Source organism: Myotis davidii, unplaced genomic scaffold (genome assembly GCF_000327345.1).
Source record: "Myotis davidii unplaced genomic scaffold, ASM32734v1 scaffold874, whole genome shotgun sequence".
Lineage (NCBI taxonomy): Eukaryota > Metazoa > Chordata > Mammalia > Chiroptera > Vespertilionidae > Myotis > Myotis davidii.
In genome coordinates this window covers 644,840-660,246 of record NW_006285611.1, presented here as the reverse complement: position 1 = coordinate 660,246, position 15,407 = coordinate 644,840, and the positions used below count along the sequence as shown (strand labels likewise).

General features: G+C 58.2%; 1 protein-coding gene across 5 annotated transcripts in view; it reads left to right on the top strand.

Moving 5' to 3' along the window:
- The first annotated feature begins 2,433 nt into the window (after positions 1 to 2,433).
- The window catches only part of TNKS1BP1 (tankyrase 1 binding protein 1), a 36,141-nt gene continuing 23,167 nt past the window's right edge, over positions 2,434 to 15,407 (top strand). For all 5 annotated transcript variants that reach the window (XM_015559202.1, XM_015559200.1, XM_015559201.1 and 2 more), the window contains exons 1-5: positions 2,434 to 2,542; positions 3,587 to 4,220; positions 5,680 to 5,749; positions 8,176 to 9,606; positions 11,573 to 13,716. In XM_015559202.1, the coding sequence (XP_015414688.1) occupies positions 2,449 to 2,542; positions 3,587 to 4,220; positions 5,680 to 5,749; positions 8,176 to 9,606; positions 11,573 to 13,716 (4,373 nt within the window). In that variant the 5' untranslated portion in view covers positions 2,434 to 2,448. The remainder of the gene's footprint in view (positions 2,543 to 3,586; positions 4,221 to 5,679; positions 5,750 to 8,175; positions 9,607 to 11,572; positions 13,717 to 15,407) is intronic.

Here is a 15,407-nt window from a genome sequence, read left to right as displayed (position 1 = left end):
GCCCCCCTCCTCCCCTCCTCCTCCTCGGCTGCTGCCGTCCCCTCTGTCCCCAGCTTTCCCACTGGGCCTCTCCAGACGGCCCCTCACCCTGGCTGTTCCGTCTTCCGTTGGCCCTCCCTCCTCCAGCAGTTCGTGTGGCATCCCTGCCGACCTCTCTGGGTCCGGGTCCGGGCAGAGATCCTCGGGTCCAGAGGGGCGACCCCGCTTGCGCCGAAGTCCCTTTGGGCCCCTGCCCCGGCTGGAACTGCCCGACCTCTCCCCAGCCCTTGCAGCCCCCGATTCCTGGGGTGGGGAGTGCTCAGAGCCGCTGTGATTCTGCAGCCAGGGCTTGGCACCTGGGTTTCCTGACTGGGGCCTGTGAGCTGCGGTGGGATCCCCTCGGCGGGGGAAGCCGAGCCCTGCTTCATTGCTTGGCCCTCATACTGCAGAGGGGTCCCTCAGGCCCCCAGGTGGAAGCGTTTTTCGGTGCTGGGCCAGTGTGTCTCCATTTCTAATCACCCACACCATGTTCCATGTAATAATGTTCAAGGACAAGGAAACAGTCTTGTGTTTTAATTTTATTTTCCCTATCATGGGCCCCTCCCCCATGCACCCTTGGCCTGGCTCTGCACAGTTATTCACCCACCCATAGTGAGCAGTGTGCCCTGCAAGTTGGCTGACCAAGGGAATGGACAGTCTTGGGTTTCTCTCTATCCTCTTCTCTCTGCTCCCTCCCATCTTTGAAACAAGCTGGGGCAGGGTCAGAGGTGAGGGGTGGGTAGGTTTTGCAAATGTTGGGCATTAGAGGGCCCTTCTTTGGATTGGGCGGCACTGTCTTCCCTGACTAGGAGTGGGTGACTCTGAGGAAGGCTGTGCCCATTGCCATTTGGAGGGGGTTAGGTTTTTCATCAGGGGCTCTGTGCGTACCACGTGTTAGGAAACATCCCCCTTCCTTTGGAACTAGAGGGAGGAGCACTCTGTCCCCCAGGCTGGAGAGCCTGGGGTGGGGGTGGGGGGTGTTGTGGGTGGGATGGTGCTTCAGGAGCCAGGATGAGAACTGAGGAGGTGGTGGAGTGTCTGAAGAGCAGGTGACATGACTGGGCCCTGTGGGAGTGAAGGCATGGTCTGGGGAGAGGAGGAGGTGGTTGCCAAGGATGTTAGCTCATTGGCGACACTGAATGGAACTGTATTCATAATGGCCACCATTTATTGGGCACGTATTATGTGCTAGGCATCATGCTAAGCAGTTTGCATGCATCATTTCCCGGTAAGTCTCCCAGCAGTCACACTGACTCCACTTCTCACCTGGGCAAACCAAGGCTTAGAGAGGTAAGCACTGTGCCTGAGGGCACACAGCTAGAAGGGGGTAGACCCACCCAGCATTGAATCAGACCCCAATCTCCCTCCTGGTTCAGGCTTAGAGGAGGGACCCCAGTGACTCCTCTAGGGCTGTGCCACTGGGTTTAAAATTTTCTTCTGCCCCTCACAACCCCTCAGGCCCATCCTAGGCCAGCGAGGGCCACCCAAGTATCACCAGTGCTTAGGCTGTGGCTGTCCTACCCTGACTGTCCTAGAAGGGGAAACCCCAGGAGTCTTGCCCCCCTCTCCCCCAGGCCACCCCGCCACCGGATGTTCTCAAGCCCTGTCCCATTCTCCCAGCCCAGCCTGGGCCGGCTCCTCCTTCCTCTTGGCACGGCTCTGGAAATCCAGTGGGAGGCCATTGCTATGGCAACAGGACTAGGCCCTGGCTTTTACCTCATCAAATTCCGTGCTGAAGCCAAAGCAATTGAGAAATTAAAGAAAAAAATGTATTCCAGATGTTTACTTCTTATTCCTTATTTTTCCGTGTTTGGATGAGACAGCTCTGAGCGAGGCGGGATTGGGGCAGGGATGTGGACGGAGGAGGAGGAAGGGGGGAGAGGGAACCACTCCCAGCTGCAGGCGGGAGGGAGGGAAGGAGGGTGAGCGGGAAAGGGAAGGCAGGCTGTGGGGTGGAGCCCCAGGTCGGGGAGGAGCGGGTTTTTCCCGTCTCCCATGAAGTGATTCACGAAGAGGCTTCAGACTCTGGGGCCCTCTCGCTCTGCCCCTGAGTAGATACCTCGAGCAGGCTGCTGCACCTGAGGGGGGCTTGGGAACAGTAAGTGGGGTGTCTTGGAGAGCTCAGCAGGGGAGGGAAGAGTAGGTAGCTCCCTGAAGCTCCAGGACTTTGTGGTGAGGAGACCAGAATTAGAGAATGATCTGGGAAGAGTTGAGGATGGACTGCTGGGGGCCTCCCTTGACCTCCCACCCGCTCTGAAGTTCCCTCTTCCTGTCCCACACTCTGCCTCTGCTAGAAGTAGCAGGCTTCCCTTGGCCAAGCCAGCTGCCAACGCCCAACCCTCTCGCCTTCTCCCTCGGATTTCCCGGGTCTTGGCTGCCCCTACTCACACCCTCCGCTTCTCAATTCTCATGCAGGTTCTGCCGAATGTGATGAAAGTGTCTGTTCTCAGGGAAGGCACAGCCATGGCTTCCCCACCACCCCGGGAGATGGAGGAGGAGCTGGTATCTGCTGGCTCTGAGCCAGGTAGGTGCCTGTGGGTGCAGGGTGGAGCCGGGTGGCAGGGAGGGCAGTGAGAGGGGTGGAGGCTGAGTCCGCATTCTGTCTTGGAAGGGGTGGGGGAGTGATGATTCTGTTGAGGTGGGAGGGAGGAGGGCAGGATGAGTTGGAAAGGCTCTCAGTTCCTGGTAAGACCCTTTAGAACAGCTAGAGGTCTTAGATCTATAGCAGATAAGAACAAGCTAACCTTCAAAATGATGTGGGTAATGCGAGTGTTTTTGCGAGGAGGAGGCGGGGGCCTAGATGAGAAATGACGTGTACCTATAGGGATTTGAACCCAGGCCTCCTGGCTCCCGTCTAGACTCCTTTCTTAGGCTGAGCCGAATGAGTGGATGATAGAGGTTTCTGTTAGGAGGGCCACGGCAGTGAGTAATACCAAGGTCTTTTATTTGGCTTTGGCATGCCTTATATAGAAGGTAGGTTCCTAATCCTGTTTTCTTTTCCTGCAGCAGATTTACTTCTGTGTGGGTTAGGTCAATAATAAGTTTGCATTCCTCATCACACACCTGGGGAGGTGGCCTGGGTGTGTCCTGGGGGAGGGACAGCCAGGAGGCAGAGTAGGGAGGCTCAGCTGGGATACAAGGTTTGCTGTGGATGGCAGGATGGTAGAGTGCCATGTAAGAGGACAGGACTAGATTGGAGAAATGTTGGGCTGAGGGCTCGATTATGGGTAGGTAGCATTCACTTATTGGCTCATTTGCTCATTCATTCATTCATTCATTTAGTAATAATGTGTTAGATGCAGAGTAGGGTACAGGGACAAATAAGGTGTCAGCTGGACCCTTAAATAGCTCTAGCTTACAGGAGGGATTGAATAAACATTTTGAGAATTTGGAGACAGAAGGTGCTTCTGGGATAGGTATGGTAAACCAAGGAAGGCTTCATGGAAGAGGTGACGTTTGGCTTGTGCCTTGAAGGTTGCAAACATTTTGAGTTAATAGGAAGGAGATGAAGAAGTCTACATCCTGGTTCTTCTGACAGCCTCCCCAACCAACCCTTTCCTTTTGGTAGGTGACCCTCGGGCCAAACCTCCTGTCAAGCCCAAACCCCGGGCCCTGCCTGCCAAACCAGCCCTCCCTGCCAAGCCCAGCCTGCTGGTGTCTGTTGGGCCGCGGCCACCCCGGGGTCCTCTGGCTGAGCTGCCTTCTGCCCGGAAGATGAACATGCTGGCAGGACCCCAGCCCTACGGTGGCAGCAGGCGTCCCCTTCCCTTTGCACCAAGACCGCCGGCCGAGACGTCTACTGGAGGAGAAGCCACCCAAGAGGCTGGGAAAGAGGAGGCTGGGAAAGAAGAGATGCCTCCGTTGACACCCCCGGCTCGATGTGCTGCCCCAGGGGGTGTGCGGAAGGCCCCCGCCCCCTTCCGTCCAGCCTCTGAGCGCTTTGCAGCCACCACAGTGGAAGAGATTCTGGCCAAGATGGAGCAGCCGCGGAAGGAGGTCCCCACCAGCTCTGACCGCCTCTGGGGCTCCCGCCTCACCTTTAACCACGATGGTAGCTCAAAATACGGCCCCAGGACCTATGGTGTGGCTGCTGGTCCTGTGGATGAGGATGGTGGGACCCTCTCCAGGGACTGGTCCCAGGAGGGGCCTGCGAAGTCTCCCACAGAGTGCCCTGAGGAGCACAGCCAGACCCCCGAGGAGAGGTGAGGGGCGGGAGGCCGTTGCGTGCTGGAGGATGAAGTAGGAGGCCCCATCTGGGACTGTGACCTTCACTGTTAGGTCCGTTGTGTGCTGTGAGTGCAGGCAGGCCCCGGTCTGAGTTAGAAAGCTTTTGCCAGCAGACGGTGTTATGACTGGATTCTCCTTACAGTTATAATTTTCTTTAGAGTTGATGGGCATCTATGGAGAGTTCAGATGCACAGTATGGAAGTTTCTTTTTAATGCCAAGAGCTGAACTTCGCCTCAGTTAATCCACAGCCATTCTGTTTAGTGAAGGGAATGTTAATGTTAGAGATGAGGCAACTGAGATTCAAAAGTGACTTCCCATGGTTCCTCAGCAACTAAGGCAGAGCTGAGGTTTGAATTCATGTCTGTTTCCAAAGCACACGAGCTCTTAGCTGCTGGCTCCTACTGTGTACGGAGCAGTGTACCAGGAGGTGCTGGTGTATGATGAGAAGGGCACGGTCTGCCTGCAGGAGTCTGATGGGAGAGATTAGATGGGAACACACCTTGATACCAGGCCAGCTAGTGTCACTGAGCAGAGATTACGGCCGGGCTGGAGACTGTTGAGTGTAATACCCTTCTCCAGAGCTCTGCCAGTGCAGGAAGGCTGGCCAGGAGGTGCCTCTTGGGGTGGTGGGCACAGGGGCTTGGAGGAAGAGGCCGAGGGATCTCAAGTGCCATCCATCCCCAGGACAGGGAGTGCCTGCTTGAGGCACTGTTGACCCCCTGGGCCCTTGGTGCCTCTGGGGGGCCCAGAGGCTCCCCTCCCCTTCCTGCTGCTGTGCAGGGCAGGGCTGCTGTGGTGGGGGCTGAGCCCAAAGCTGGAGGCTTCTGCCCTACCCTGCCCTCCAGCCCAGCCCTTTTCTCACCTGGAAGTACTGGAGGGCAGGGCTCTGGGTTAACCCTCTCTGTCCCCGCCAGGGCTCCCAGGCTGGGTCAGCCCTCCGTCCTCCCCTGCCTGGCTCCAAGCAGAGCTTCAGAGGAACAGCTTCAACCCTGGAAAATCACTCTGCCTCCCTCCCTCCCCCTGTGCTCACTCCTTCTAGAAGTATTGGCAGGGCAGCCCGGCCAGCTGCACTCTCCCTGGCTGGAGGAGAACATTAACCCCTTAGGGGCTAGGGGAAGGAGGGTAATTTTTTAGGGAGTCACTGGGGAGTGTGGGCTTCCAGGGTGGTTTTTCTAAAGGGACTAGGGGAGTTTAGCCCTGGGCATAGAGGTAGGGAATAGGCACTATCTCCTGGGCCGTTTTCTCCATGGAAACTGGATAGCTTCTCTGTCCCCTGTGGTCCCAGGCAGGGCTCAGGAGGAAATGCCTGGGCGGTTAACTTTGGGTGCTGCTAAAGTCACTTAGGCAGAGTCTTAACATAGCTCTGCCCCCTTTTCCATCTGTCACGGGCTTCTTAATACTGTGCCTGCATTTCCTGTCTTTCTCCCTCCCAGGAACCCCGCTTTGGACCGGGCCTTCAATGGGGACCTGGCTCAGCCGGCCAGCTCTGAGCCACCTACCGACGTGAGTCACCCTCCGCTATGACTTGGACTCAGAGTAATGTAAAGCTGAAGGGTCACCTGAGGTCATCTGCTCTATCTCTTTCTGGTTCCGATGGGGCACTGAGGGTCCTGGAGGAGGTGATTTGCCAGGGGCTGGCCCCGGGACTCAGGTTTCTTGACTCCCAGGCCCGTGCTCTTGATCCAGTGTGGTTCAGGCCATGAGGCTGCTGTTACAAGAATAATTATCCATCGTAACTGCCGTCAGTCATGCACCTACTGTGTGCTGGGCATGTGCCAGCAATGTTGACTGGCTTAATCCTTGTGATCACTGCAGCTAGTGGGCCCTGTTAGTCACACATGAGAGGCTCACTGAGGTTAAGTAACTTACCCAGGGGCTGAGCAGGCTCTGAATTGTCCGACTCCAGTGCTCTCTCGGAAGGACTCAGTACCTTCCTGGCAAGGAAGCCAGGCTGCCCGGGTCGCAGGGAGAGGGGAGCAGCGGGGTGGCAGTGAGGATTGAGAGGTGATGACTGATCGCCTGGAACCTTGCAGGCCACTGGGAGGACCTTGGCCTGAGTGAGGGGTTCGGAGGAGAGTTGTAAAGAGTCACCGTGCCCTCTTGGTTGCAGGGAGCTAAGAGCAGCAGCATGGGCCAGCTGGGGGCTGTTTGAGTAACTGTTTGAGTAATCCCGGGGTGAGGTGATGGGCCCTGGAGGTAGCCTGTGGTGAGATGGTGAGAAGTGGTCACTCTGGGTGGAATTTGAAAGTCAGTTTGGGCACAGGGTTTGCGGATAGATTGACCGCAGATAGAGAGAGCATGCCACAGAGTCAAGGATGGCGCCAGGGCTTTTGGCCTTAGCAACCGGAAGGACCAGGTTACCATTTAGTGAGAGGGGACTTGAAGGGTGAAGCGGGATGGGAGGAGATGGGAGGAGTTTGCTTCTGGATTAGTTGAGTTTGAGATGTCTTTTCGACATCCATGTGGAAATGTCGAGTGGGCAGTGGGCTATTTGAGTCTGGAGCTCCGGGGACTCGTAGTTAAGACCGGCTGAGATCACCTGGGGAGTGGGTGAGCCTCTGGAGGGAAGAGGACTGAGGCACAGACCAGACCAGCCCAGCCCAGCTGAGGAGAGGATGGAGCAGCCGCCAGGTGGGAGGACTTGAAGGGTGAATGGAGTCATGGAGGCTGGTGGAGTCATGGAGGCTGTAGGAAGGCAGCTTCCATGATGGGAGGAAGAAGGCCGGAGGAGGAAGGGGAGAGGAGGGTGGGTCAGCCGGCAGATGTTGCCCGCAGGTCAAGGAAGGTGCATTGAGAATGGGACTTAGCTACAAGGAAACATCGTGACCTTGACCAAGAGCAGTTAGGTGGCAGGGTGCAGGAAGCAGCCTGTTTGGGGCTACAGTAAACGTAGACAAGGTGTTCAAGAAAGTGAGCAGTAGCTAGAGAGAGAGGTGAGGGCAAGAGTGTTTTTCTTCTTTTTAGGGTGGAAGAAGTCAGAGCAGTTTGTGCTGATGGAAATGATCCAGGAGGAAAAAATCAGTGACGCAGGGGAGAGGGGAGGGGCTGGCCTTAGCCCCGAGCAAGGACAGTTCACTGTCTGGGATCCCGTCAGGTGGCAGGGTGTGGGCCTGCCATGCCCTGGCCTCTGTGTTCTCAGGGAAGCAAGGTCGCAGCTGAGAGAGGATGGGAGATGTCTGAAGTTTGAAAGCATGGCCCCCATCGTCCCACAGCTCCACCCTTTATAAGTCCTGTCCCGAGAGGCCACGTGCACGAATCTTACTTACTCCTCTCCTAAATCTGTGAGGGGGACATGGTTGCCACCAGCCCTAATGGACAGAAGGGGAGGCTGAGGCTCAGAGAAGTCAAGGGACCACCATATGGAAGGGCCTAAGCTTACGAGAGGCAGTGCGGGTGACTCCGTGCCTGAAGCCGGAGGCCTGCCTGCTTCCGTCAGCAGCGCTGGGACCTGGGGGTGCACCGAACAGGGTGGGCAGCTCCACATCCCTGAGCTGCTCCTGGGGGCTGCCCTGGGCTTGGAGTCCTGCTCTGAAGCAGAACCCCGCATGCTTGGATGGTCAGATTTCCAAATTTCCTTTCCCCTTTGTAAAGCCAGTGTTCTTGACCATGAACCATGGACTCTTAGGAGATCCTTGGACGAGCGTTGGGATAGGTGGGTGGGAGTGTGTGAACCCCCTGAGGTGGTGGGGTCGTACTGTGTGAGTAGGGCTGTGTGTGTTTTCTGGGGAGAGGGGACTCAAGGAGAGGGCTGAGAACCTTAGCAAGTCCTAATACTTGGGGCCTTTCCCAGCTGTCCTGAGAGGCCCCCAGTTTTCTCCTGTCTGGAGTGAGAGGTGAAAAAGCAGCTGATCCGTGGTCTATATGGGGTTGGCAGGGGTCTCCTCCACCTACCTGAAGGTGCGTGATGGCTCTCAACCTTTCTCTTGCAGGTTTCCAAGCCCTTGGTCCCCTCAAGTCCAGGCCCCACTTCAGAGAATGGAGGGTTCACCAGCCCAGGCCTCCCTGCTGAAGTCTCAGGCCCAGCCCCTGGGTCTCCCCAACTTCACTCACCCCTCCAGCGCTCTCCCCCTCCCCGCCACTCTCATCTTCCAGAGGTCCAGAGCCCCGCAGCTTCCGGGCCTTATCCCTGCCTCCCTGCGACCCCAGCATCCCCAGTCGTGGTCCTGCCAGATGAGGGCGCCTGCCATGCCCCTAGCCCAGGGCTCCCTGCTTTGGGAGCCCCAGATGCCCCCAGACCCAGTAGCCCCCCCGTGGAAAAGGTCTCAGGGAGCCACAGCCCAGAGCAGCCTCCAGCCACCTCACCCCGGCCCCCGATGGAGGGGGGTGAGTTGCTTGATCCTGATCGGACGTTCCCATCTGGCGAGGAGGTGGCCAGGGGTGACGCAGAGCTCCGCCCCACCGGCCTGGGTCAGCGCCGATTTTCTGAAGGTGTGCTCCGGCTGCCCGATCAAGAACAGAAGCTGGGGGGCTCGCTGGCTGACCTGCTCCAAACCCAGGGTGGCCAGTCAGCCCTGGAGCGTCCCTTTGGGTGTGCGACAGAGTCCAACTGGAGCTTGTCACAGTCCTTTGAATGGACCTTCCCCACTCGGCCTTCGGGTCTAGGGGTGTGGCGGCTGGACTCCCCGCCCCCCTCCCCCATCACTGAAGCCAGTGAGGCCGCAGAGGCTGAGGCTGCAGCTGCAGAGGCTGCGGCTGCGGAGGCGGAGGCTGTGGCCGCAGAGGCTGGGGCCACTGCGGCTGGTGACTTGGCTGCATCCAGTGGGGAGGGAGCGTTCCAGCAGGGGCGAGGGGTCTGGTCAGCTCCAGAGGGACCAGGAAGGCCTGGCTCTGGGGTGCAGACAGATGATTCGGGCATCTCCCCAAACCAAAAGGGTGATGGGGAGAGTCAGGCTCCATCCCCAGCTGATCCCCTCAAGCCTCTGCCAACAACAGGGGACCCACCTGAACCGGCCTTGCTACAGGCAGAGGAGAGGTGTGAGGAGCAGGAGCCCCCGGCCGGACAAGAGTCCCCACTCCCTGTGGCCACCAGGGAGGCCGCCCTGCCCGTCCTGGAGCCGGTCCTGGGGCAGCAGCAGCCAGCACCCCCTGACCAGCCCTGTGTCCTCTTTGCTGACACCCCTGGCCCTGGGAAGGCACTGCCTGCTGAGGAGGAGGCTGTGACCCTGGCCCGGGCTGTGACTACCCAACCCAGGACAGAGGCTCCGGACCCCTGTAGGGTGTCCCCCGAGCCTGCAGGTCCTGAAAGCAGCTCCCGCTGGCTGGATGCCCTCCTGGCTTCGCCACCCCCCAATGCTGGCAGTGCACGGCGGGGAGCTGGACCTGAGCTGAAGAGCACACAGACCCCAAGTGCCTGCTCCGAGGTGAGGATGGGCACAGGGCGGGCGGGGGCCTCGGGATGGAAGCCAGGGCTTCAATGGGCTTCGCTCTTTCTGAATGGACTTTATTTGTCTAGAGCTCGGGGTACAGCTATGAGCAAGGCACCTATGGACGTGTCCCTCACAGCTGTGCAGTCTGGCAAAGCTGTTGGCAGGGGCTAGGGATGCTGCTTAGAGTTCAGAGTGTGTACCAGTTCCAGCATCCACTAGCTGAGTGGCTTTGGGAATGTGCCCTAACCTCTAAATGTCAGCGTCCTTTCATAATAACATTAGGGTTGTACTGCAGGTAAAGCGAGATGTGGAACACGCTCTGAGCTTGGCACATACTGAGCGTTCAAACCTTTATTAGGACTAGTATTGTGAAAGGCAACGGACTGTGGCCACTTAGAGCGTGGGTGCTGGAACCTGATGGCCTGGGTTCATCTGGCTCTGTTATTTGCCCAGGTGTGACCTTGAGCAAGTTACTGTCCTGCCTGTGCCTCAGTTTGTGCAGCTGTAAAATGGGAATAACAGTCATGAACTCTACCTAATAGGGTCATTGCGAAGACTAAAGGAGCTATGATACCTATAAAGTACTGACAGTGGCACCTGGCTCATCATGAGTACTTAGTACGTCATGAGTTTGTTTCTCTCCTTTTGATTCCCAGGGACTCCTCGGCTGGGCTCAGAGTTATTGCCGTTGAGCTCAAGACCTGCCTTGTAGACAGGCAGCCAAGGTCCAGAGCCGGCGAGCCTTGTGCAAGGTTACCCAGCGAGCTGATGGCTGGGCTTGGGCCCAGTGCCCTTTCTCCTTCCACATTTCCTGTCATTTTAAGGGCTGGAGTCCAGGTGGCTTTTGAAATGTATTTTTCTAGCCCAGCCTGGGCTGGCAGGGGCGGGACTGAAAGGAAGGAGGAGCCAGGGGCCTTTTGAGGGAGCTGGTGGCAGAGGAGGAGCAGGAAGGAGTTAAGACCCAGCTCGTTCCTGCAGTAGGTGTGTCTGTCCCGGGATGTGGGTGACTCAACTGGCTTCTGGGCGGGGCCCCCAGAGCTGCAGCTGCTCTAGAGGGAGTAGGGCCAGGGTGAGCCCAGAGCCAGAGCCGCCTGCCGCCCGACAGGTCCGGGCGAAGGGGAGTGCCCAGCCCTGCCTACCCAGCTGCCGGGTGGGTGCTGGGGGCAGGGGCCATGGCCCGGCTTGGGGATGGGGAGCACACCATGTCTGTCTTGGAGAGGCTGTTGGCCAACGCTGCCTTGCGGGATGAGGCCGGCCGGCTGCACAGCCCTGAGGCCAGGGCTCACCCGCCCTCAGGAGTGAGTCAGGGAGTTCGGGTGTGGAGCCCTGGCTGGGAGTTTTGCCTGGTCAGGCTGTCCCTCCTGTCTCCCCTGGGGCTGGGGTGAGGGAGGGCTGGGAGGTCTTCCTGGGGAGGCCGGGCAGTGGGTGCTTTCCTGAGGGCAGGAGGGCTGGGAACTCACAGGACTAGACGGGCTGGGGTGGCGGTGGAATCTCGCCGTGGAAAGGAGGTTGTGAAGGGGCTTTGAGTCTTGTCCTTTCATAAAGGAAGTGTGCCCCACACCCTGTGAAGACCCACCAAGCCAGGCTGCCTATCTCCTGGCAGGGAGCCAAGTGTTGCCCAAGGTCTGTAAACATGACCCAGGGTCATCGATTGAGTACCCATTGCTGAGTGCTCTTTGCGAGCCCGTGCTATGCAGGGTACTTGGCTTAAATGATCTTGTTTAATCCTCCCTAACCACCCATGCAGTAGGAGTCATCCCTGTTTAAGGGCGAGGACCATGAGGCCCAGAGTGGTTGACTGATTTGCTCAAGGTCACACAGCTAGGCCCACATTTGTTGCCAAAGTGTGGCGCTCGCTCGCTCGCTCGCTCACTCACTCACTCGGGCACCAGACAGTGCTGACTCCCATTCTGGATCGACTCTCAGTATTGTTTCTTTGTTTCTCTTTTCTGATTCCCAGGGACTCCTCGGCTGGGCCCAGAAAGATCTGCAGAGTGAATTTGGGATTGCAGCAGATACACAGTCCAGCAGTTTTAGCCCTTCCAGCTGGTCCCAAGACACTTCTCAGGACTATGGCCTTAGGGATGCGAGCCCTAGAGGGGACCCAGGCCTTGGAGAGAGGAACTGGTCCGGCAAGAGTGGGCAAGGAGCAGGGGAAGGGAGCGCCAGGGAGTGGGCCAGCAGGTGTGGCATCGTTGGCCATGAGGAGGCGGAGGTCCGTGAGGAGGTGGAGGTCGGCAGCCTGCAGGGGAGCGGGGGGCTCCCAGCCCAGGACCGGGTGATTGGAAAACCAGCCCCGCTTGGCACTCAGCAGAGCCAGGAGCCGGATGTTCAGGACTGGGAGTTCAGAAAGAGGGATTCCCAGGGCACCTTCTCCAGCCGGGATGTGGAACTCCAGGACCAGGAATTTGGCAAGAGGGATGTGCTGGGTTCTTACAGCAGTCAGGACGCGGGCCTTCAGGGCTGGGAGTTTGGGAAGAGAGATTCTTTGGGGGCTTATGCCAGCCAGGAAGTGGAGGAAGTGAGGAAGAAGGACCACCTGGGCAAGTACAGCAGCCAGGATGCCGACCAGCAGGACCAGGAGTTTGGGAAGAGAGATTCGTCGCTTGGCATCTTTGGCAGCCAGGGTGCTGAGCAGCCGGACCTGGATTTCGGGAAGAGTGCCTGGATGAGGGGCTACAGCAGCCGTGGCAGCACCACGGCCCTCAGCCCCCAGGACCGAGGCTTCGGGGTAAGAGCCCCGAGCACCGCGTTCAGTCCCGAGGAAGCCCAGCAGCAGGATGAGGAGTTTGAGAAGACTCTGAGCGGAGGAGATGGCCTGGGCAAGCCCAGCGGGGACCCAGACCAGCCAGAGGAGAGAGACTTGGGGGGCTTGTTCAGCCCCGGCAGCCCCCAGAACCAGGATGGAGCACGGGGACCGAGAGCCCAGAGCAGCTGGCAGGACAGCGGTGCCAGCCAGGAGGTTGAAGGGCTGCACAGAAGACAGCAGGCAGGGGACCAGAGCCCAGGCGATGCCAACCCGGAAGACAGGGAAGTGGGGCAGCGAGGCTGGGCTGGCGACTTCAGCCTCGGTGTGGTCTCCCAGCCAGAGGCGGCCTTCAGCCCAGGGCAGCGAGACTGGAGTGGTGACTTCTGCATGGAGGCTACCAAGAGGAGCCATCATTTTGGGATCATTGGCCATGACCGAGTGAGTGGTGCTGGCCCGAGTCCTTCTGGCAAGATGGGAGTTGGCCACTTTGTGTCTCCTGAGAAGACCTCGACTGGGCCCGTGGACTGGACTGACCAGCTGGGCCTCAGGAACTTGGAAGTGTCCAGTTGTGTGGGTTCTGGCGTCTCAAGTGAGGCCAGGGAGGGTGCCGTGGGACAGACCGGCTGGTCGGATAACCTGCGGTTGAGAGATGTGGACCTGGCTAGCCGTTTGGAGGCTGGGGGTTCTGAGGAGCCCAGGGAGATGGGAGTTGGGGAGAAGGACTGGACTTCTGAAGTCGGGGTGAGGGGCAGAGATTTGGCTGGGGTGGGGGAGGCAGAAGGCCACAGCCAGGCCAGAGAGAGTGGCGTGGGGCAGACCAACTGGTCAGGTGTGGAGGCCGGAGACTTCCTTAAATCAAGGGAGCGTGGAGTGGGACAGGCAAGCTGGACACCGGACCTGGGGCTCAGGAACATGGCTGTGGGGCCAGATAGCCCCAGGGAGCGTGGGGTGGGCCAGGTGGACTGGGGTGACAGTCTGGGCCTGAGGAATTTGGAGGTGCCATGTGACCTAGAGACTGGCGGTTCTCAGGAGCCACGAGGATGTGGCGTGGGGCAGATGGACTGGACCCAGGACTTGGGGCTCCGGAATGTGGAGCTCTCTGGGACTCCGAGTGAAGCCAGGGAGCATGGGGTGGGAGAAGTTAGCCAGTGCCAAGAGCTCGGCCTCAGGGACACTGGCACCTTGTGCCCTAGCCAGGAGGCCAGAGACCCAGACCCCATGAAGGCCAGGGAGCTGGGGGTTGGCGAGACGAGTGGACCAGAGACCCAGGGCGAAGATGACTCCTCGCTTTCCTTGGAGACCTACCCTGAAGACCCCGGAATGGAGATGGGAGAAGCCCCCGGCTTCAGAGCCAGGTAAGGGGACAACCATCCCGGTGTGCGAGGGGACGTGTGCCGGATGCCTGAAAAATTGCAACCTGTCTGAATGGTGACTGTGATGTTGGAGGTGTTACTGCTCGTGCAGCCCACGCTTTAAGCTTCCTTGGTGACGTCATAGTGTGACTGCTGGAGGAAACGGTACGCGCCCACCTCTGGAGACTCCCACTGAGCACAGTGGCTGTTGCAGGCCTCTCAGCTCTAGTCACAGGTGTCCTGGGCCAGGACCACAGTGCTTTCATGGGCATAGGAAGGACTCTGTCTTCTTGGCCTTGGCCACTCCAAGTCTGGAGTGGGGTGGACAGTGGCACATTGTCTCTCAGGAGGTTAGGAACGTGGTGCTTCTTGTCTGCCCCGTTTTAAGGCCCAGAAGAAGCAATAATTTAAGAACCCAAAGGGCATTGGGACCTGACTCCTGGCCACACGACCTTGGCCTCCCTGCAGAGTGGCTGAAAAAGAACTTTGTCAAGGAACACGTTGGTAGTTTTGTGAGCCAGCCACCGTCTGTCTCAGGAACTTTTATGTTCTAAAGCCAACTGAGTAAAGAGTGCAAAAAGGCATTGCATCTCTATTTAATTATCTTCTTGACATTTACAGATGCCCCCCTTCTCTCTCCCCTCCTTTGCCCATCTCCACCCAGCTCCGCCAGCCCTCCCTTGGCTTCCCCCCCCTGTTGTCTGTGTCCATGGGCTGTGCCTCTGTGTTCTTTGGCTACTCTCTTCACCTTCCTTTGTCCAGGTCTCCCCACGTTCCCCAACCCCCCACCCCAACACATTGCATCTCTTTGTTAACTTTTCCGTCTACTGAGATTTGGATTCCTTGTCTTGACTGTGTAGAATGTTTGACCTTTCCCAATCCTGGAGCTTCTCACCAGCCATGTAGGAAGGTGTGGGCTGATGGTGGTGGGAGAGGGGCAGGAAGGACCGGGAAGGGTCTAGGGCAGCCGTGGGCAAACTACGGCAAGCGGGCTGGGTCCGGCCCATTTGAAATGAATAAAACTAAAAAAAAAAAAAAGACCGTACCCTTTTATGTAATGATGTTTACTTTGAATTTATATTAGTTCACACAAACACTCCATCCATGCTTTTGTTCCGGCCCTCCGGTCCAGTTTAAGAACCCATTGTGGCCCTCGAGTCAAAAAGTTTGCCTACCCCTGGGCTAGAGGGAATGGGAGAGGTGTTTGAAGGGTTGGGAAGGCATTAGGGACTGAGGAGGAGGAGGGGGAGAGGAAAGGACAGAGCATGGGCCAGGCTGATGCTCAGGGGGCTGAGGCTATAGAGGGAGTTGGAGGAGCGTGGGGAGGAGGGATGGGGCGAGTGCACAGGACTAGGAGCCTAGGGGCTCCTGGGTCCTGGACATCTCTGAGCCTCTCTCTCTCTCTCTGACGTGGGACTCGGGGAGCCTCAGCATTCATGGTGCTGTGGCATGTGGGCGCCTGTGGCTGCTCTGATTTCTGGGGACTCAGGACTCTGCAGTTCCCAAGGGCCCTGCTGCACACACACCTGACCTCATTGATCTTCACAGCTGCAGGTGAAGTAGGAGAGATTAGTACCCCTCCACTTTGCAGGAGAATAGGAGTGTTAAGGTCACAGAGTCTGTGTGTCTTTCCTACGTGTCTATGTCAGGTGCGGCCACCGCGTTCTGGACTCAGACTACGAAGCAGCGGGGCC